This window comes from Chenopodium quinoa, unplaced genomic scaffold, assembly GCF_001683475.1.
Source record: "Chenopodium quinoa cultivar QQ74 unplaced genomic scaffold, ASM168347v1, whole genome shotgun sequence".
Taxonomy (NCBI): Eukaryota; Viridiplantae; Streptophyta; class Magnoliopsida; order Caryophyllales; family Amaranthaceae; genus Chenopodium; species Chenopodium quinoa.
The window spans coordinates 3423856-3445631 of NW_018744092.1; the positions used below are offsets into that span (position 1 = coordinate 3423856).

The window sequence follows — 21776 nt, forward strand, 5'->3', positions numbered from 1 at the left end:
TGATAGCATTGCTGCTTGCTTGATGGAAACTAGACGAGCAAAGCGAGTCAGAAGACAATATTAGATCATTAATATGCATGCTTAATTATGATTTATTTTTTCTAAGTTACTACCTATGTTCTATTATTCATTTTAGATTGTATTATTGAAATTCTTTTAAGCATTATTTACATGTGAGAAAAATATCATAAATCTTTTCTAAGTCGTTTACCTTAACACTAATTATTATTGTTGTTGTTGTATTGTTTATAGTAAATAAAGTATCTGATAAAAAGTTTAAAAGATCACTAATAATAATAATAATAATAATAATAATAACAATAGTCCTACTTAACAAAATAGAAAAATTATTACGGAAAAAATTATACAAAGTAACATTGATACTAGTTAGTAGTAGTTGTATATAATAATCCTATTTAAAAAAAAAAAAGGTTATTATGAAAAAAAATATTTTTGAAAAAAATACGGAGTAGTAGTGACACTACTTGGTAGTAGAAGTAAAAAAAAAATAAAAAAAAATATATTCAAATCATTATTATTAGAAGAAAGATAATAAAACATATCAATGCCCTTAAAGGTAATTTTAGTCCCAAACAGCCAACCGCTAATAACCAATTTTACCAAACATATTTTTTTAAAGCCAACAGTCAAACAACCAACATAAAAAGCCAATACAAACTACTTGTCAAACAAGCCAAGAGTAACAGCCAACAACCAATTGCCAAACAAGGCCATTATGTTAACTCACATCTCAATTGGTTATTCCGTATAAAGCAGATTGCCATCAATATATTGATCCAATTGTTGGTTGGTACACCCGGCAGTGGCGGACTTGGGCTTAGACCTGGTGGGTCAAGTGACTCACCAGGCCCAAAATTTTTTTTTAAGTTATTTAAAAAAAAAAAAAAATTAAAATCAGTTTTCCCCAAAAAAACCAAACACGAATTCAGTTCAAGACTTCAAGCCCTAGCCTTCTTCAGTTCTTCTCTTCGCCATTGCCAATTCGCCTCTTCCCTTCAATCCTTCATCAATCATCTGCAACTCCAGTTCTTCACTTCTTCATCAAAGAGTAAGTTTGTAATTTTTATTGTTAATTTCTAATCTTCAATTTAATTCATTCTAATTAGTTAATTTTATTAAACTACAATCGCAATCTTCAATTTAATTCAGCCAATTCGCTATTTCGCTGTGCGGGCTGTGCTGCTGGCTGCTCCGCTGCTCGCCGACGCCTAGTCGCCTCAATCAGCGCCTGCCGCCTCCGGCTCTGTCTCTGAAACAATTTAATTAACTTACCCCCCTCTGCTAAAATGCGCCCTTGATCCCAATTTTCTTTTCTTTGAAAGTTGAGATCTTTCAATTGAAGAAGAAGGAGAAGAACAAGAACAAGAAGAACCCCAGTAAAGCAATGGTTGCAGAGCCTTGGTTACTGAGAATGGGGAATCAGGTAAGTAGCAATCTGAAAAACTCCCTTCTTTTACACCCAACAAGCACAAGTAATAGTAGTAGTAGAAAGAAGAAAAGTAGCAGTAGTAGTAGTTGCTCTAATATTGGTATCTTGTCATTTGAGGTTGCTAATGTTATGTCAAAATTGGTCCATCTTCATAACTCAGCCTCTGATGAAGAGATCTCGAAACTGAAGCATGAATTGATTAAATCAGAGGGTGTTAAGAAATTGGTTTCTTGTGATGATTCTTACCTTTCAGAGCTTGCTTATTCTGAGAGGGTAGATGATTTGAATAGGGTTGCTGAGGTTGTCTCTAGGTTGGGGAAAAGATGTACTGAGCCAGCCTTGCTTGGTTTTGAGCATGTTTATGGGGATATTATTAGTGGTAGGATTAATGTCAAAGATTTGGGGTTTTTGGTTAAGGATATGGATAGTATGATTAGGAAGATGGAGAGGTATGTGGGTGCTACTGCTAATTTGTATGGTGAATTGGAGGTTTTGAATGAATTGGAGCTTGCTACCAACAAGTTCCATTTGAATCATAATCTTGATAGTCGTAGGGCTTTTGACCAGAAATTGTCTTGGCAAAGGCAGGATGTTAAGCATTTGAAGGATATTTCTCTTTAGAATCAGACTTATGATAAGGTAACTCCGGCACGGCAGTCCGGCAAGGTATGTTCATCAAATTTTTTTTTTTTTGTGAATTTTTTATCAAATTTGCATTACTTGTCTCTTAAAATTAGTATATACGGTGAATGTTCATTGAATTTTCATTATTTGTGTAAATTGTGTTTTGACTGTTAAATTGAACTTATTAGTTTATCTGTTTTACTGTTTATGTCATTATTTGAAATTGTGAATATGTGATGCCGGTATTGCCGGACATTGTGTTAGACAACAATTAGACTATTTAACTATTAGTGTAAGGAAGATTATAAATTTATAATTAGATTACAGTGTGGACTGGTTAGAGCTTAGTGGTGCTAGTCGCATATTCGGCTTGAAGTTCCGTATAGTCGTATAGATTAGTGGAGATATTAGTTTGTTGATTTTAGTCTTGTCAATTTTTTAAGCTTGTTAATTATTAGTTAGGATTGTAATTTTGTCAATTTTCTATTTGGATGATCTAATGATCTTTGTAAATAATTTTTCTGGGGAATATTGTTTGATTTAGTTGATTATTCATTCAATTTTCAGAATGAAGAGAAAACGCACTCCAAATGAAATGCAAAACATTACTAGCTTCTTTGCTAAAAAGAATCCTACTTCAACTTCTCTTCCACATCCAACACAAAATGAACAAACTATATCTCCGCCTCAACAAAGTGAACAAACTATATCTCCACCTCAACAAAGTGAACAACATTCATCTCCATCTAATTATTCAACTCAAAATTCCCCTCAAAATGAACAAGGCCAATGTTCTCCTAATGCCCCAATCTTTGGTGAAAGATTAAGTGAACATGAATTTGATAATCTTCCACAAGATCCAGGAAAGAGGAGAAAGATGAGTCAATTCCATAAAGATGATAGAGATTTAGTGAGAAGAATTTACATTCAAAGAAAGCCTTGTCAGCCCAAAGACTTTATATTTCCTCAAACTTCAATTTTTGGCAAAAACCGTCGCTTTTGTGCTAAGTGGTTTGATACTTGGACTTGGCTTGAGTATAGTGCTAAGTAGTATTATATGAACATTTGGTTGTATTTTGTACTGTTTGAATAATTGGATGTATTTTTTAGTACTATTATTTGGTTGTTCGGTAATTTTTTTTTTTTTACATACTTGATTATCGATTGTGACCCACCAGTCGGAAATTCCTGGGTCTGCCACTGACACCCGGGTGTGCGGGTGCACATGCGCATGGTACACCCGTATCAAAGCAGTTTTTTTTTTTTTAAAAAAAAGCGTAAAGAACATAACTTATATTTGTAATAGACATCATCACTTTATAAAAGAACACAACATTGAAATATGAAGAATGTGCTAATTTTGGTGAAACAGTTTTTAAAAAAGATAAATGATAATTACCAATTGATTTTTACCACGTATTTAATGTCAAATCATTTCAAAATATTTAGTTTTCTATAATTTCAAATTTCAAATTTTTCAAAATTTCAAATTACAATATTTTTTTATTCTGTAAGTTCTCTTTCTTTTTGTAAAAAAAAAACTCTAAATAACCAATTATATATTTTTATATTTTGTTATAATATTCATCTTGGCCATGTGTATTTATTATGATGTTCAATATATGATTTTTAAATGTCCATGTTTTTTTATTGTAATTTTAATATACCTTTATTGTCACACAATGTTCATTACTTAAAGTGAAATGTTATCTGAATTTTGTTTTAACCTGTTGGGTAAATATAAATAATGTTCTTTAAATAATATTATCATGTTCTTAACTAATATAACGAATGTTCTTTAGATCTATCAGAAAATCAATCATCAATAGAAGAGGTCCCAATAAAAGTATATCATCTTCTTCAACCTTTATGATCCCGATTTCAAAAAATACATATATACACAATTAGATGATTTTTTTTGAAAAAAAATAGGCAATAAGATTAACATAGTTTGTAATGAAAGAAAATATAGTTCAAATTCAAAAAACATAGTTTGTGATCATAAAGAACATATAGTTTAGACCCAAAGAACATATTAATTAAACTCAATGAACGTTTTCATTCCAATTAAAAAAAAGAATATGGATAAAAAAAACTGAAAAGAGGACATTCATGCCAATCCAAAAGAACTTCATCTTCAACCTCTGAAAATAACACAAAAAAAAAGAACTAAAATAATAAAATAAAATAAAAAAATTACATTTTTTTTCAGTGATGAATTCATTCACAATGATCCATGGACAAATATAATAATCTAAGAACATCATCATCAACAACAAAATTATGAAATATAAATTGAAAAAAATAATTAAAAACTACCTTCTCATTTGGTGACAAAATCTAACATTAAATATCATTTGTCAAAAACATCAATCTGTTGATCATCAAGTGCAAATCGACAATCATAGATCGTGACGAAATTCACCATGAGCCATCATTTTCTCTCTAAAAAATTTCTTTCTTTCTCTTGAAATTTTATTCTCTCTAAAAATCCTCTATTTTTTCAATGACTGATTATGAACAACTATGGATATGGGAAGCTAAAATTATGGAAAGGAAATAACAAAAATCTTTCAATTAAGGAGCATAAATTTAGGAAGCCGACTATTTTTATTTTTATTTATTTTTTTTTTTTTTTATGACAATTTTGATCCAAGTGTACCATGAGCATGGTACACCCTGGTGTACAATGTAAATTTCAATGTTGGTCCTTTTTGAACGGCAAATTTTTATTTTCATTATGATAGTCTTGAGAGAAGACATGTCTAATTGTAATTGTGTACTCTTGTTTCTTTCTTTCTATAAAAAAATGAGTACCAAATGTGACCATATTTTTGTTGCCGAGCGAGGAAGAAAGAAGAAGAACGCTTCGCCCTGGTTCATGCCCGACCAGGCGCGAGCGAGACTCCACTCAAGCAAAAAGGCGGGCCCGACCGGGCGCATGATTTTGAAGAGGATTTCAAAGATTTTTTACTTTGTTTTTAATTAGGATTTTTTTAAGCTTAAGTATAAATGCGCTTTGTTAAGTTAGATACGGGTACCTCTTCTCATTAGTTAATTTCTCAGATTTAGTTTTAGGCTTTGGATTATTACTATTATTCTCTCTCTACACTTTTGGTTTATGCAATTTATTATTTCCGTTTACTTTGGTAACAATTTCTTCCCCTTTTATTTTCAATAATTTAATTGCTTTTCTTAATCATGTCGTGTTTATTTGCTTTACTTAGTTTAGATTTTAATATGTGTGAGTAGATTTATTTCTAGGGTTGTGGGGATCTATAAATAATATGAAGGGGTGAATTATTATTGTTGATTTTCAATGCTTTGATTGATTTCCTATTGATTGATTTATGCTATGCAATTAGATTAGGCTTGGTTTAATTTTATGAGTTTTGCAATATTGATTCGAGATTCGAGAGATGAGAATTAATGTTTAAGCTTAGTTTCAATAGGCAGGTAAATTAATTTATAAATGGTTAAGTCAATGTTTTGAGAATTAATGTTTCGAAAGATGAGAATTAATGTTTAGGCTTAGTTTCAATAGACAGGTTAATTAATTTATTAATGGTTAAGTCAAGATTCGAAAGAAGCGTTTTAATACCGGTAGATTAATCCATGGTATTTTCATCTAAGATTTTAATTATTTGATTTATTGCATTTAATAATTTTAGACTAAATTACAAAAGTTTAATATTTTTTTTTTACTATAATTTATAATGAATTTATTAAATATAAATAAATTGGATATTTTTTCCGTTATATAAAATCTTTAATGTGAAATGATAAATTTTTAATAATTTAAATCCTAAATCATTATTCATTGTTTTACCATATCTTTTATTTCGATTGAATCACCAACCTCGTCTACAACCAACCTACTACATCAATGGATAAATTGAACCGTGAAATGTTAGTCAAATTGAAATTGATATAAATTAAATCTTTACATTTATATAAAATAAATCAATATATTTACCAGTAAATGAAAAATTGTTGCGATATAAAATCAAATCTATGCATTGGAATTTTTCCATCATCTCCAAAAATAACCAAAGCCATCCATATATTAAGTATACAACATCTAATCGTATGTCATTACATAAACAAATAATCGTTAAGTATCCTAAATAAATACAATGTAACTAATAATTACAAATATAAATTTAAACATAAGATTTTAAAAATTAGCCGGATATTGATGATCTAAAACTAACACAAAATTCGCTTGATGGGGTTTTGTATTGATACAAAATTTTAATTGTGTTGTATGATGTGTTAGATCTGCATGTAAAAAAACATTTAGTAAATAAAACATAAACATATAATCGTTGAGTATCCCAAATTAATACAATGTAACTAATAATTAGAAATACTAATTTAAACATAGGATTTTAAAAATTAAGCTAAAAATTACCCGGCCATTGATGACCAAAAATTAACACAAAATTACTAACACAAAATTCGCTTGATGGGGTTTTTTTTTATTGATACGAAATTCTATTTGTGCCGTATGATGTGTCAATTTATAATGGTAGGTATCACAAATTTTAATTTAATTATAATTAACAAATAATTTGTATTTCTTATCATAAATACTATCAAAATTTATCTTATAATGATAGGTATCAAAATTTATTATAAGCGTTTATCATTTAAATATTTTTTAGTATATTTTTTTTGGATTTCTTATACTCGTAGTATTGAATTAAAAAATTTATCTTTTCCTATATTTTTATTTTATTTTTTTCATTAAAATAATTTAATTCGTGGATTATAATCTACGTGGCATTAAAATTTTAGATATATCAAATCCAATTCGTTACTTTTATCTAGGTGGCGACATAATTTTTGAATTCAAAAATAAAATACAAATTTTTCTTCTTATTGGTCGAAATAAGTATTTTTCTTACGTAGCGCTCCGAATGCTCTCCAAAAATGTCTACTTTATATATATATATATATATATATATATATATATATATATATATTAGATTATGTTAATTAATTAGGAATAGAAAGACTTGTTTCCCTGTGGATTCGACCCTACTTTATTATCTGCTTTAGTTAGAGGACTTAGGTAATTCTTTTGATTAGGAGATACGACTTTAGCCTGTCAAAATTTGGCGTCGTTGCCGGGGACAGGGTTTTGTTTTATTTCTAATTATTATTAGAGTCTAGATTATTTTTTTTATTTTTTTTATGAGTTGAAAATATCCATGCTTACGCCACTACAAGAATTATATTTGTTTTATGCAAAACCTGACTACTGTTGTTGTCAATATCGTCTTTATCATGAAAATCCTGAATGCCCTTATAGTGGGTTTTTCGTGCGTGCTTCGGATGATTTTAGAGTCTTTCCATATACATATGATCATATTCGGAGACGAGTAGTTGCAAATGAGAGTTATTGGAAGGCTTTTGAAGAAAAAGTCTATGAACACTATAATAATACGAATGTGATTGAGGATGAAGAACCATCGGTTATAGAATTTGTGGTTGAAAAATCACTGGTTGACGAATCGGTGATTCAAAAATCATTAGTTGTAGAAACGGTGGTTGAAAATTCCTTTGTTGATGATAAGCTTATTCATGAGGGTACAATAATTAAGTCATTATTGGATGATAAAGACAAAGATTACCGCCATATTCGTTCTATTAAATCTAAATTTTTAGCGGAGGAAGTAGAAGGTTGTGGTATATTTTCATCTCTTTCTTTTGATTTTTCTTTTTTACCTTGAGTTTTCTATATGTCCTCCTAATTTTTTCAATGTAAAGATAAGTGTGCTTGCAATTAAGCCCTATCTAGTGCTTAATGAAATGTTTGCAGGAGCGTTTGATAAGTTACTCAAGACGTTAAATTCTTCCGATTGAGGAAGGAGATAACCCGTATCTTATTGTTTTTATTTTAGTTTTTTCTTATAGTTTGTATATATTAATTTATTTTTATTTATTTATTTATTTATTTTAGTTGCCATAGAGGTAATGAGAGTATATCTTATATTTGTGGGAGTGTGATTTTGTGCAGATATGACTAGAAAAGTTGAGAAAAGATCGAAGGGCCCCGTCAAATTAGTAGCACAGGCCCGGCCGGGCAGAGCTCGCCCGACCAGGCGCGGGTTCACGTTAGCATAATTGGTCAACTTCGACAGGCCGTAGCTTTTGCGTTTCTTATTGGATTTTTGCGTGTGACCTATCGTTGGGAAGATATTCAAGTATACATTCCAACCCAATTGGAATCACTACATTATCACTTATACATCAAAAGTTATGATTGAAAGAGTGCACTTGACTTGATTTTGATCTTTTTCCCACTAACACTTTGTTTCATTCTTGCCCAAATTTGTTCCAAAGAGATGCATTGCAATCCTCGAGGCTTTGGTGACATTGATGTGGTGATGATGACAAGTATTCACCTTGACTACTAGCTCCCCTTTAAGACAATGAGGACATTGTCTGATTTAGCTTGGGGGGAGGTTCTCGTGTTGTACGCATGGTATATCCTTCACTCCCTCTCTTTTTATTTTTATTTTTCTTTTGGTGTGCTTAGGTTAGTTTTTATTTCTTTCATAGTATAGATTTTATTGCTTTCTAGGTTAGTTTTTATTGCTTTTTAGGTTAGTTCTTATTGATTTAAAAAAAAAAAAAAATTCCAAAAATACGTTCCAATGAATTATGAATCAATGCTTCCTTGTGCCCCTTGATGAAATTTTTTTGAAATTGTTTTGATTCTTGGTTATTGATGATGAACATTGTGGATTAGTTGGTTATGATTTGATGTTTGATTGCCTTGAAATTTTAACATGCGCCAATTTTGCCCAACTACTTGTGAATATAGTGCTTGACTAGTTGATTTGGTAAGGAATGTGTGTTAGTTCCTGATATGTCAATGAAGTTGTGTATTGGTCTTTAAATATGAGTAATGTTTGTATGATTCACTATTATGCACAACGGGGAGGACGAAGGCGTTTGTTCTTTTAGGTGGCGTTCAGAAAATTTTAGATACATTTGTTCCCTTCTTGCTACCCATGTTGTTGCCTTGACTTTTCATTGTTTATTTAACCACATTACAAGCCTATTTTTCCCTATTGGTTACTAATCCCAAGCTTGGCTTGGGGGAGCTATTAGTTAGTGAGGTGAGGGAGTTGTAGTGTGCGCATAATTTGCACAATGTGGGTGAATAAGAGGAGTAGTTTGTTCTTTTGATATTGTGATTGGAAAAGATGAGAAATTTGTTGTTCAAAGTTGAAAATTTCCAATGTGAGATAAAAAGAAAAATAAAGAGCAAAAGAAAAAAGTTGTTTCAATGTTCAAGTATTCTAATTAAAGGCGCTCAAGAAAAAGAAAGAAAAATATTCAAAAGAAAAAAATCAAATTCAAAAAGAAAAAAAGAGAGTTCAAAGTTTGTTTGTTCACTCAAGTTCTATTATGTTATATTTTGTATATATGAGTGAAGTTGTAAGTATTGAAAAATGTTGTTAATATTGGATTGGTTGTTTTGGTGAATTTTTGTAGAGTTGAGTTGTGTTGGAGATGAATTGGTCATTATTTATTTTTGAGCTTGGTTTTATTTGTTAGGATTTTGGCTTCCTTAAGCATGGCTTTGCTCTCACATTTTCCCAAATAATTCCTACCCTTTACCTAAGCCTTACATTACAAGCTTTGAAGACCTTCCGACCTTTGTGCATAGAGTTCTATGGATGTGAAATTAGTTGTTTATCAATGCAAAGAATGATTTGATGTATTCCGAGTCAACTACTAGCTTGAGTGAATGTCTTTTAAACACACGAGTGTTGTGAGTTGGGAGGACGTTGTTCACATATAAGGGGTTAGGATGGAGAGCGATCGAGTACATCTTTTACTCGCCACATAAATGAGAGTTGAGTATATGAGCACTAGTCTTGAATTCTATATGCTCATGTGGTTTGCTCTATTTGACAATTTTTAGGAAGGATGAGTAGTTAAATGGATTTGTTTGGTTGACTTTGATGCATACTTGTTAGATTTGCTTTGAATTGGTTATACTTGGTTTTAATTGGTTTTGGGGTGAAGAATGTTTTATTTGTTCATTGATGAGCTCTTTGCTTTGGGACAAGCAAAGGTTTGGCTTGGGAGAGTTTGATATGTTCATTTTATATAGTGTTTCACCCCCGTCCCTTGCTCATATTTAGGAGTATTTTTGGCTCTTTAGAGCCACTTTTATTACTAATAGACGTTTTGTAGTGTTTTCGTAGATTTGGTATTGTTTTATAGGAAATTGCAGATTTGGAGCATTTTCCTCTATTAGAAAACAGGCAAATTCCGATAGACTAGTTCCGACGGACACAAAATTCTGTCGAAAAAATTGAAATTTCCGATGGATTTATGTTCCGTCGGATATTTCCGACGAATTAAACAAATCCGTCGGAAATTTCCGATGGAAATAAATTCCGTCGGAATATATGTGTTTTCCGACGGAATTTTTCGTCGGAATATAATTAAAAAAAATTAAAACGTTTTTTTACGAACTCAATAAAATGCATACCCATCCCCTTCTATTTCCGCCTCTCTTTCTTCACTCCTCTGCTCCTTCTCTTTCTCTCTCCTCTTCTCCTTCTCTTTCCCGTTCCTCTTTCTCCAACGTTCTCCTTCTTTCTCTGTTCCTCTTTCTCCTTCGTTCTCTTTCCTCTTTTCCTTCCCTTTATGTCTTCTCTTTGTCGTCGGCGTCTAGATCTAGAGGTCTTCTTTACCGCCGGCATTCTCTTTTTCTTCTTCATTTTTTCTTTTTCCTCGAATTTTCGACAACAAAGGAATTTGTGTGGGCTGGTGGTCGTCAACAAACGAATAATTATGGTGTTTATGGTCAAATTCGACCATAAAAATTCTAGATCTGGAGTTTTTATGGTCGAATGTAATCATATAATCCCAATTTCGAGGTTTTGGAGGTGGAATTGAAGGTATGTCTTCGTTTTCTTTCTATTAATTTGGTTTGATTTTTTTAATTTTTTATTATTATTTTGGGTTAATTTCGATTTTGTGTGGTTAATGTTTGATTTCGTTGATTAATTTGAGTTTATTTTTGTTGATTTCGTAATTTTTTTGTTAAATTTTTATAGGTTGATTTCGTTGTTTTTTGCTTGGTTGTTTTTGTGGGTTTTTTGTGTGATTTTTGTGGGGTTTTTTGTGTGACTTTTTGTGTAATTTTTATGGGTTTTTGGCGTTATTTTTGTGGGTTTTCGAATTGTTGGTGGTGGTAGGTGGTTTACGGGGTGGAGGTGGGTGACTGGGCGGCAGTCATGGGTTAGTATAGGGTAGGGGGGTATGGGTGGGTAGGGGGGCAGGGGGTGGGTACCGTGGGCTGGTGGTGGGGGTGGTGAGAGACATTTTTTTTTTGTTTTTTTTAAAACATTTTCCGACGGAAATTCCGTCGGAAATTTCCGACAGATTTTTCCGGTGTCGGAATTCCTCTTCCGATGGAACAATTTCGACGGTATTTTCGTCGAAAAAGTGTTTCCGACGGAAATTTCGTCGGAAAAGGTCATTTTTCCTATAAAAGGTTTTCCTACAACCTGTTCCGACAAAATTTCCGTCGGAAACGGGTTTTCTGACGGAATTCAGGGTGATTCCGACGGAATTTTTTCGTCGGAAATGGCTTATTTTCTAGTAGTGTTCCCGGACTTATGGGAGCCACTACGAGCATTAGAGATATATGATTATTTTCTGTAGCCCAAGAGCGGTTAGAGTTATCAAATCGGTGATTAAGGGCTCGACAAAGAAGAAACCGAGGCATTGGACCAAGCTATAAAGGCCCCAAAGAGGAAATCTTGATTGGGCCAAGAAAATGGCCCAATCGAACCCCTTTCCCGAGAGCTCGCCCGACCGGGTAGTGGCCTCGCCCTAAGGTGCGCCTGGCCAGGCAAGGAAGAAAGAAGAAGAACGCTACGCCCTGGTTCGTGCCCGACTGGGCGCGAGCGAGACTCCACTCAAGCAAAAAGGCGGGCTCGGTCATGCGAATCTCTGCCCGACCGGGCGCGTGATTTTGAAGAGGATTTCGAAGATTTTTTACTTTGTTTTTAATTAGGATTTTTTTTTATCTTAAGTATAAATACGTTTTTGTTAAGTTAGATACGAGTACCTTTTCTCATTAGTTGATTTCTCAGATTTAGCTTTAGGCTTTGGATTATTACTATTGTTCTCTCTCTACACTTTTGGTTTATGCAATTCATTATTTCCCTTTACTTTGGTAACAATTTCTTCCCCTTTTATTTTCAGTAATTTAATTGCTTTGTTTAATCATGTCTTGTTTATTTGCTTTGCTTAATTTAGATTTTAATATGTGTGAGTAGATTTATTTATAGGGTTGTGGGGATCCATAAATAATATGAAGGGGTAAATTATTATTGTTGATTTTCAATGCTTTGATTGATTTCCTATTGATTGATTTAATGCTATGCAATTAGATTAGGCTTGGTTTAATTGTATGAGTTTTGCAATATTGATTCGAGATTCAAGAGATGAGAATTAATGTTTAGGCTTAGTTTCAATAGGCAGGTTAATTAATTTATAAATGGTTAAGTCAAGATTCGAGAGATGCGTTTTAATACCGGTAGATTAATTCTGTGATTGTAATACGTAGCGAAAGCCCTTTATGATCTGATTAATTGATGCATTAATGATTGATTACTATGTTATGCCCTGGAATATTATTTATTGGTGAATCTATACCCTAGGCTTTGATTGTTATTTTAATAATTCTTAATCATGTTAATTTAATTAGTTCCTTTAGTTTAATTCCCCTAAAAAATAAATTGGTTACTTAATAGTTTAGATTATATTAATTAATTGGGAATAGAAAGACTTGTTTCCCTGTAGATTCGACCCTACTTCCCTATCTGCTTTAGTTAAAGGACTTAGGTAATTCTTTTGATTAAGAGATACGACTTTTTCTTGTCAACATGTGAGAGAATTTGGTTGGAGATACGAATCCTGTAGAGCACGCAAAACAAAGTTGGATGAAGAACACATGTGGAAAAAATGCCAACAAAAAGAAGAATTCCCTATTCAAAGGTACATACAATTAAAAGAAAAAATGCCAACAGAAAGAAGAATTCCCTATTCAAAGGTACATACAATTAAAAAATATTGTACATTATATAAGGCCTAGATATAAGTAATTAGATATTGCACAATGTAAAATTAAAGACTAAATGCAATTAACTGTTGTAGGTATCGAATCGGGGTAACTATTGAGGAAGAGATGAATATATGAGGATGATTCTTTTTGATAAAAGTGTCAGAAAAAATTGTTAATTTGCCAATATTGGCAATGATACAAATAACATAATAATGCAATAGATGCACGGATTTAAGACTAGTTTATATTTAAAATACTAGTATGTGATTGTATTTGCATTGTAGTCTCTCAAAAGTCCAATTCGAATTAATTTAACACCAAGGATTTATGATGAATACTCATGTGATTTTTGGTTATACTCCCTCCGTTTTTTTTATAAGCTAGAGTTACTATATATTTTCATCCGTTTTTTTTTATTTATTTATTTATTTTTTTTAAGCTAGAGTTTCATTTTTGGAAATATCTTACAATTTAATAATATATCTTTACCCACTAATGTCCCCACTCTTTCTTACTTTATCATTTCACTTCTCCAATGGTCCTCACTTCTCTCACACCACGTTACTTTTCAATAAAATAATAACTTTATCTACCTCAATAACATCTTATTTTAATTAAACCACCTAAACTCCGTGCAATCTCATTACTAGCCTATTAAAAAAAACGGAGGGAGTATCAGTTTGGCACTTCGGTCCAATTTCGGTCACGGCATAATTGGTCTAGTACTATGTAAAGTGAAATTCTGATTCTAGATCTAGTTTAGTCTGACTTTAGATCATTGAATAGCCAACACTGCTCCTATTTGTGCGCTTTAGGAGAGATTGTTATATACACCCGGGTGCACATGGTACACCTATGGGCATTTTGTTCTCATTTTGATGATTGTTTTTCATTTAATCATCAAATGAAAAACAATAATTAACTTTGGGTTAGTTGGGTGCATGGTACACTCGGGTGTTTATAAAATATTTCGGAATCGAAATTGATAGATCAAGAACATCAACAAATAAGTACATTATATATTACATGACCTGCTTAATAATTGTATGAGTCATTAGACCAAGATGAACTATTCAAGTAATTATGCAACTTCTTATAGTTTTAACAACAATGAGGGTCTTCATACTGCTTAAGCTTCTTTGAGAACAATATTTTCTTGTTGTTGGAGACTATCATGCCTGAAAATCAAATATGCTCAAATAAGTATATATAAAAATCCAAATCGCACATATAAGGAAGAGAAGTTAGTTTAGATTTTAGAGAAGCTAAGGGAAATGCTTGGAATTACACTATTCTAATTTTTAATGTATTACATTCATCTTTATACCACCATAAGTTTTCACAAGAACTTCTAAACCCTCCTCGCCAGCTAATGATATTAGGTCATTTTATTGTTAAATATTCATTTACATTATTATATTTAGGTGTAAAGAGAGTCAATTACATAAAGCAGTTATGTAGACTTCATTTTAAAAACAATAGTGATGTAATTAAATGAGATTTAATCTCACATCTTGAATTTCACCCCTAAACTTAGCTTTAACCAAATAATAGTTAACATGCACTTCTTGAACGTTTATTTATGGGCATAAATTTCCCATTTTCATAATAAGTTCGAGGTTTTAGTATAGGATCGATCTTTTACACTAGCTTATGTAAATTCGGTTTTGACATACAGTGTATATATATACATGTTTGTGCCTAGGTTAATCATAATCACCTTCCTTACAAGTTTATTAATTATTTTTGACATGCATGAATACCTTGTTTGTTTTTCCATTGCTAAGTTGTAAAACGCTTTTGAAGATAAAGTTGATGGTATGCCATATTTTTTTTTCTCCAATAATGTTCATGCTTTATAGAATTTGGTGTTTTAGGTTGCTCATCAATTCATCATCTTGCTTCAAAAATGAGCATATAGCTAATTGGGACATTGAAAATTGTGCTCGCTCTCAAAGGAAGTACTAGCAACAATTCAAGAGGTAATAAAAAAAAGGGTTTAATTTCACACGCACTATGACCCTTGTGATTTTTTAGTATCCTTGAATTAATTACCAAATTTTCAACACATGCATGACCAAAAAACCAACACTCGTTTACACATTGTAATAATTTATCAAAAACATTTTACTATAAAGCCAAGGTTGAGAGGTATATAGTAGAAAACATATAAGAGCATGTATATTTTTTTAAAAGGCAAAAGCTAACGACCGTCTCTAGAGCGTTAGATAAGAGAATTTAAAGTGGAAATATTAAAGTAAAATAAATATTAATTACACCAATATATGCGTGATTTTGGCATGCTTTCCTAACTTAATAATATTTTTAGTAATTAATTAGTTATCTAACGCCCTGAGGCACTCGTTAGCAATATTTCTTTATAAAAAAGAAATTAAGTTAAACTTACTCATATTTGCGAATTAGTTGATATGCTCCTGTTACCACCATTGCAACACTCACAGAAAATAGTGACCAATTTTTCTACAAATTTAAAAACAACAATGTAGCTTTTCAAATATTGTACTAATTTAATTAAAAACCCTCAAAATTCAAGAGATTTATAGCTAATCATCTACTCTAATTATGCTTACCGGTGTGATTACAGTGCTGTATTTAGCCCATATAGCTCCACTTGTAACTATGGCTAATCATTTTAAGATAAGATAATAATGGAGCAAACAAAAGAACAGTTAATTATTAGTCATGTAGCCTAATTCATAGACATGATAAACCATATAATTAGTCATATATATGAGTTCAAACTAAATCATACTCACCTGCTTGTTGTGGATAGGAAATTTGATCAGCTGGCTTTGCATAATCAACAACGTTAGCTATAGTTACCCCCCATTTAAAGGCAGGTGCCCAAAAATGAACTGCAATAAAGTAATTCTTAAAATCCACAATTGTCATATACTCCGTATTATCTAGTAGCTAGTTACAAAAAAATTGTCATACATACTTTTTTTTTTTTTTTTTTTTTTCTGGGTCTAATGAGTCACTAGGGTAATATAAATTACAAATAGGGGTGACGGATTCGAAACTGCGACTTATTGTTGGTACGCAAACTCTTAATCTTAACCGTTAGACCAATATGTCACATTGAATTGGTAATATAATACATCATATACTCCTTGTGTGACATGATATGCTAGCACGAAAAATTATGGCATGGCTTAATTATGGGTGAATTAACGAAAATATTTTTTTGGGAGTAAAACATATCTAATCAAATTCATTACAATTAAATAGCATGTAACATCATTATTAAAAATTTACCCTTAATCCAAATATGAATCAATTTCCCGTTCAAAAAAAAAAAAAGAATCAATTTCACATTTATGTTATCTCAGTATTATACTATGGTATCAAACATGCAATAAAGATATACATGTAATATTGGCACTCGGATCCAACAGCCAACACACTAATAAGTCATCCCCGAGGACATCTCTGATTCAAAATCTAAAACATTTATAATCATAAATAATAAACGATAATTGATTATTACAAATAATAATTGATCAAATGAAAACATTATATTAGCAACTTTTGATAATCGGATTAAAACATGATTATATAAGATGATAATCAAGGTTAATTAAAAGGCTTACTTGTTTTTGGACCAGCAGGGTGGTTCAAGAAAGCTTGAAACTTGGTTGCTGCCATGGAATTTCTCTTTCTTACCAGTTCTTAATTCTCCTTTCTTTGTATAATTATGTGATGCTTTATTATTTAATTATTTTACAATAGTAGACTTCTAATTTGATCACGTAAGATTATTATATGTACTTGTAGTTAACATTTTTTAATACCTAGCTAATATACTAGTAATTTCTTTTTTGGGATGATTCCTGGAAACTTTCATGCACAATCATACCTTCCTTGGAAGAGTACTTGATCAGTACGACTTTTTTTTTTATTTTTTTATTTTTTAACAACGGCCCTATGGTGGACCGAATCCTTTCACGGGTAAATAAGTTCGACTAGCTACATGGTCAGGTTATTGGGCATGGAGGGAGAAAATTGGTAAAGATAATCAGGTTCAAAAACTTCAATTGGTAGGATCAAATTAAATTCATGACGACAAGGTTACCAATTACACTAAGGGGGCGTTTGGTTGGGGTTAATAATCAAAGGGAAAGGGAATCAGCAGGCCTCATTTCCTTTGTTGGTGTTTGTTTGTCACTTTTAATCATTCCCTTTACCTATTTTTATTTTTGAGTTTACCCAAAATCAGTCTACATTGATTCCCCACCCCTAACCTTTTCCGTTCCCTTTCCTTAGCCACCATTACACCACCATGTCTACACCAGCAATCACCATTCTACCCTACCCCCACTTCCCAGCCACCTCGCCGCCCTTCCCCCGGCCATTGCCGTCCCTTCTCTGCCACTCGTCGACCTCCGGTAAGATCGCATCTCCCTCGAAAATCTTCCCCAACCCCTCGTCGAAACTTGTGCCCTTATTCGCATCTCCCCCACCCCTTGCCAGAGGTTGTCGCACCTCCCCCATCCCTCGAAAACCTTCCTTGACCTCTCGTCGACCAATGTTGCCCCTGTTTCGATTGAGCGAAGTTCGAATTGAAGAAAAACGAGAATTTGTTGGATTTCTTAATTGGGGTTTTCCGGGGTTTGAAGGGTATTGATGATGGATAGGGTTTATGAGCTTGGAATTGACGGTAATGGCTGGTTTAGAGGAGAAGGAAAGGAGAAAGGAATTAGGGGAAGATTTTGTGCGACGGGCTCCGGGGGATTCCGACGAGGTGGTGGCTGGGCGGTAAGGTGGCTAGAGAAGTGGGAAAGTGAAGGAAAAAGGGGTTGTGTGGTGGTGTTGGTGGTGGTGGTGATTCCCTTTGATTTTTTAAAACAAACAACACACTACATGGAATGATTTTTCATTCCATTCTCTTTCATTCCCTTTGTTCATTCCATTCCGTTTACCTTGTGCGAACCAAACGATCCCTAAGTACTACTTGCATGGTACGTAATGGTCTGACTAGTAAGCATGTAACTATGAATTATCAAAAAAAAATTATATTCTATAAAAAATCTTCTTCTTATGTAGGAATAATGAAAATATATTGATAAAATCATACTAATATTATACTTCAGATATCTTTGATTCTTTGTCCAAGTAGTAACATATTTTATTGAAATCTTTGTTTATGATATAGAATAAGAAAAACTAATCAAGTTGATGAAAATAAATACTTCCTCCGTTTCTTTATAGTTGCAAAACATATTTTATCACGGTATTTAAGAGAAATAGACCTCACATGATATAATACACTTAAAATAGGGTTAAAAGGTTGTTAGGAACATAATCAAGTGGGCCATGTGCTTTAAATAAAGATAATAGTACAATTTTCACCATAAAAACCTTTTAGAGGCCTTGTTCTAATATTAAAAAGTGAGTCCCTAATAATAAAAAATGTTTTTTAATATTTATAATTTATTGAAAAAAAATGTCAAAACCGTATTAAAATTACTACGTATAATCGTATATTCGTATCTATTCAATAAAAATCTTATATTACTAGTATATGAAACAAAAAAAAAAAAAAAAAAAAAAAAAAAAAAAAAATCAAACTTTATTCAAATTATGACTAAAGTCCCAATGCTGGATACAAAGCATAAGTAAATCTTATTATACTCCATATTTTTTAATAATAATAATTAAAAAAAAAAAAAAAGAATAACAGCAATGTCGCAGTACATGACTTCAAAGTTTCATCTCCTTTTTTCCTCAAAAAAAGTAAAAAAAATAAAAAAATAAAAAAAGGTTTCATCTCCTTCACCTCCCAAAAGCAACCAAAAATCAAAAATACCCGTATGTAAGAGGAGGTTGGAGCGTATATTAAAAATGGAGAATAGTGGAAATCGTTTGCGATGCCTGCGCACCACGCACTCGGCCAGCAGGCCTCAGCATGCCCACTCACGTGGCTTGCTGGGCTTGCGGTCAGTGCTAGGCTTGCGGCAGCATCAAGCTGGCCCTAGCCCTCGCACAGCTAGGCCGATGCGAGGCTAGGACTATACACTTTGACTTGTTGTTTGACTTATTTGCATGTCTCGTCGTTTCCTAGAATCGTGATGCGGAATATAAGGTAGGGCTAGGTGTTTCGGGTTATGGGTGAAGTGTTTAGGCTAGGTGTTTAAGTGGTTTAGTGTTTAGGCTAGGTGTTTACGTGGGAACAGGGTAAGGAACAAGAACTAGTTCCTGAGAGTGAGGAACTCAAGGTTTGACTAGCAAGGAACACTCACAATACTAATCAAGGATAGGTATGGTTAGAGTTGAACACTCACTCTACTAACCATAAGACAAGCTAACTCCGAACACTCCGAGTTAATCCCACAAACTCGAGTTCAAGTAACTTGAATCCACAAGTTAAAATTAGAAATAACACAGGGTATATTTCAAAATAGATATTTCATTCAAGGTAAGATAAGATGATTACAAAGCTAGACTAGACTTCCTTTTATAGACTAAGGAAGTAGTTACATAACTTACATTGATTAACTGACTTAGCTAATTTAATAAAAGGAACTTAAAAGTCGCCAACAAAAGGGAACTCAACAGTCGCCACAATGAGCAGTCCCTTAATGTAACAGTTCCATGCAAACCGTCATACATTGAAGACTAATAATTGCTGTTGTTCCTTAACGAGTTCCTTAATCAGTTCCTTGGGGAACTCGTTGTAGATGCGCCCAGCTTTCTCCCTTGTAACGCCTGACAGTTACAACTTTTATTACAGCAACTTAAACTAAGCTAATTACTACTATAAACTAAAAATAAAACATGCAAATAAGTAGTAATAAAAGGCAATTAAACTAAGGAGGTTATACTCCATGAATGGCGCCCAAACAAGTGAATAAAAACACACTTGAATGCTTACTTAAAGTGTGTAACCCCCTCTTTATTTCCCTTGTCTTGGCTGCCTTCAAATCAGAAAGGAACAAGGAATATTTTTCCCCCAATGCTCATGAAAATATCTAAGGCAAATTAATTCCATGCTTACTCATCCATCCAAGTCACGCATGACTTGTACAAAGATGAGGATATGTTAAAACCCATGCGTGAACCATGGTCAAGTTTGGGCCCTTGAATGAACAGCTCATGGACAATAGGAACTTGATTCTTTTGGACCCTTGAACGTGTGTTTGGACCACCTGGACCACTTGACTCATTGGCTTGCACGAACTCTTGATCAAGGACCAATTTCGGATCAAATTGACTTGACGTTTCGACGTTCGGCTTCAATGCTCTAAGTTTGGAATCCAACGCCGGAGTACATATCCTCTTGTTTAACGTATTAAGACCTTTGGCTTAATTCATCGCCTTAGTTTGGTTGCATGCTTGGGTGTGACCCGATGGGTTCAGTTAAAGGAAACCTGTGAGATTAATATAATTAATTTCACTGATCGGAGATGGCCTCTAGCCCGACTTTCCGATCACTTGACTTTACTGAATAATTAACTCCGTAATTGATTATGAAATCATGGAGGCAATAGAAGGATATTTATCTACCTTATTCTAATTAAAAAATCTTTTTTCATGAAATATTTATCTACCTTATTCTATTAAAAAATATTTCAAAATAAAATTCTAATTAAAAAAATATCAGTGTGTTTAAAAATTGATGAAATCATGTAGGCAATAGAAGGATATGGCTTCCCTAAAAATAAAAAAAAATAAAAAAATAGGTAGCTTTTAATTTTCTTTAATAAAGGATGGTATTTTTTTTTTTTATTGATGGTAGTTATTATTTTAAAAAATGAAGGTATTTTTTTTAAAAAAAAAATAAAATAAAAATTGAGAGGGGTATTTTGGGAAAGAAAAATTTATCACCATATAGACACCTGATAATGTCTCCCCGAAAACCAAACCCAGTGATAAGTACCTTTCACGTCTTTGATATCGAGTTCGGTGAAGAGTTGAAGAGTCTCGTGAATTCTTTTTAGCCTTGACCATTTATAACCTCAACTAAAGTGTTTTTAAACCAAAATCATTCATTTCGTGTCCCCTAAAATCATCTATTTCGTGTTCAAACCTTAAAAACATCCAAACCAGTTTATTTTGGTCTATAATCTTGGTCCAATTATTGTATAGTTGGATGGGGTTTGAAAAGAGCTTTTCAACGATATATTATAAGCCCAAATCCAACTTATAACGAAGAAGTTATGGCTAAAATACTAAACTGAGTCCAAAACGAGTCTTACCTGCGACCCAAAGATCATGTGGAGGGTCCATTAACCTTAATATCATTCCTAAACCAATATAAGCTTCTAGAATCCTCAAGAAGGTTGTTTTCGATCCTAAATCCCTTAGGATTTATTATTAGCTTCTAGAATCCTCTCGGAGGTTCTAATTTATCCTATTTTCGAAAAGATAAAGATTTAAGAATTTTACTTTGGGTAAAACATCTGTTTTTTAATGATCCTAATCCTGGTCAAATTAGAATACGTATGGAAATTTGATTAATCCAATGCAATTGGAAATCGGATTCCGTACGAATTTAGTCTTTTTAAAAAAACCATCGCCGAGCGACAGCACCATCGCACCGCGATAGGGCTGTCGAGCCATGATAAGCCT

At 32.5% G+C, this 21776-nt stretch overlaps 2 protein-coding genes across 2 annotated transcripts; one reads left to right on the forward strand and one right to left on the reverse strand.

Annotated features, from left to right (window-relative positions):
- Nucleotides 1-1405: 1405 nt before the first annotated feature.
- On the forward strand, nt 1406-2071 carry LOC110692033. Its single transcript, XM_021869026.1, has one exon. It carries the CDS (start codon nt 1406-1408, stop codon nt 2069-2071), a length of 666 nt encoding a protein of 221 aa, XP_021724718.1.
- Nucleotides 2072-14141: 12070 nt separating this feature from the next.
- Nucleotides 14142-16945, reverse strand: LOC110692066 (mitochondrial pyruvate carrier 3-like). The gene is made up of 5 exons (XM_021869055.1): nt 16799-16945; nt 15962-16060; nt 15776-15828; nt 15592-15665; nt 14142-14362 (listed from the first exon to the last, which is right to left on the reverse strand). The coding sequence occupies exons 1-5, from the start codon at nt 16851-16853 to the stop codon at nt 14314-14316; spliced, it is 330 nt and encodes a 109-aa protein (XP_021724747.1). The 5' UTR covers nt 16854-16945; the 3' UTR covers nt 14142-14313.
- Nucleotides 16946-21776: the final 4831 nt, after the last annotated feature.

What these genes read in the sequence shown, in the direction of transcription:
- LOC110692033 (XM_021869026.1), top strand. Translation starts at nt 1,406, where the DNA reads ATGGTTGCAGAGCCTTGGTTACTGAGAATGGGGAATCAGGTAAGTAGC.
- LOC110692066 (XM_021869055.1), bottom strand. Translation starts at nt 16,853, where the DNA reads ATGGCAGCAACCAAGTTTCAAGCTTTCTTGAACCACCCTGCTGGTCCA. An exon ending in ACAGCACTGTAATCACACCG is followed by an intron (nt 15,666 to 15,775) that starts GTAAGCATAATT and finishes TTAAATTTGTAG; the next exon opens with AAAAATTGGTCACTATTTTC. An exon ending in CAACTAATTCGCAAATATGA is followed by an intron (nt 14,363 to 15,591) that starts GTAAGTTTAACT and finishes TTTGATTTTCAG; the next exon opens with GCATGATAGTCTCCAACAAC.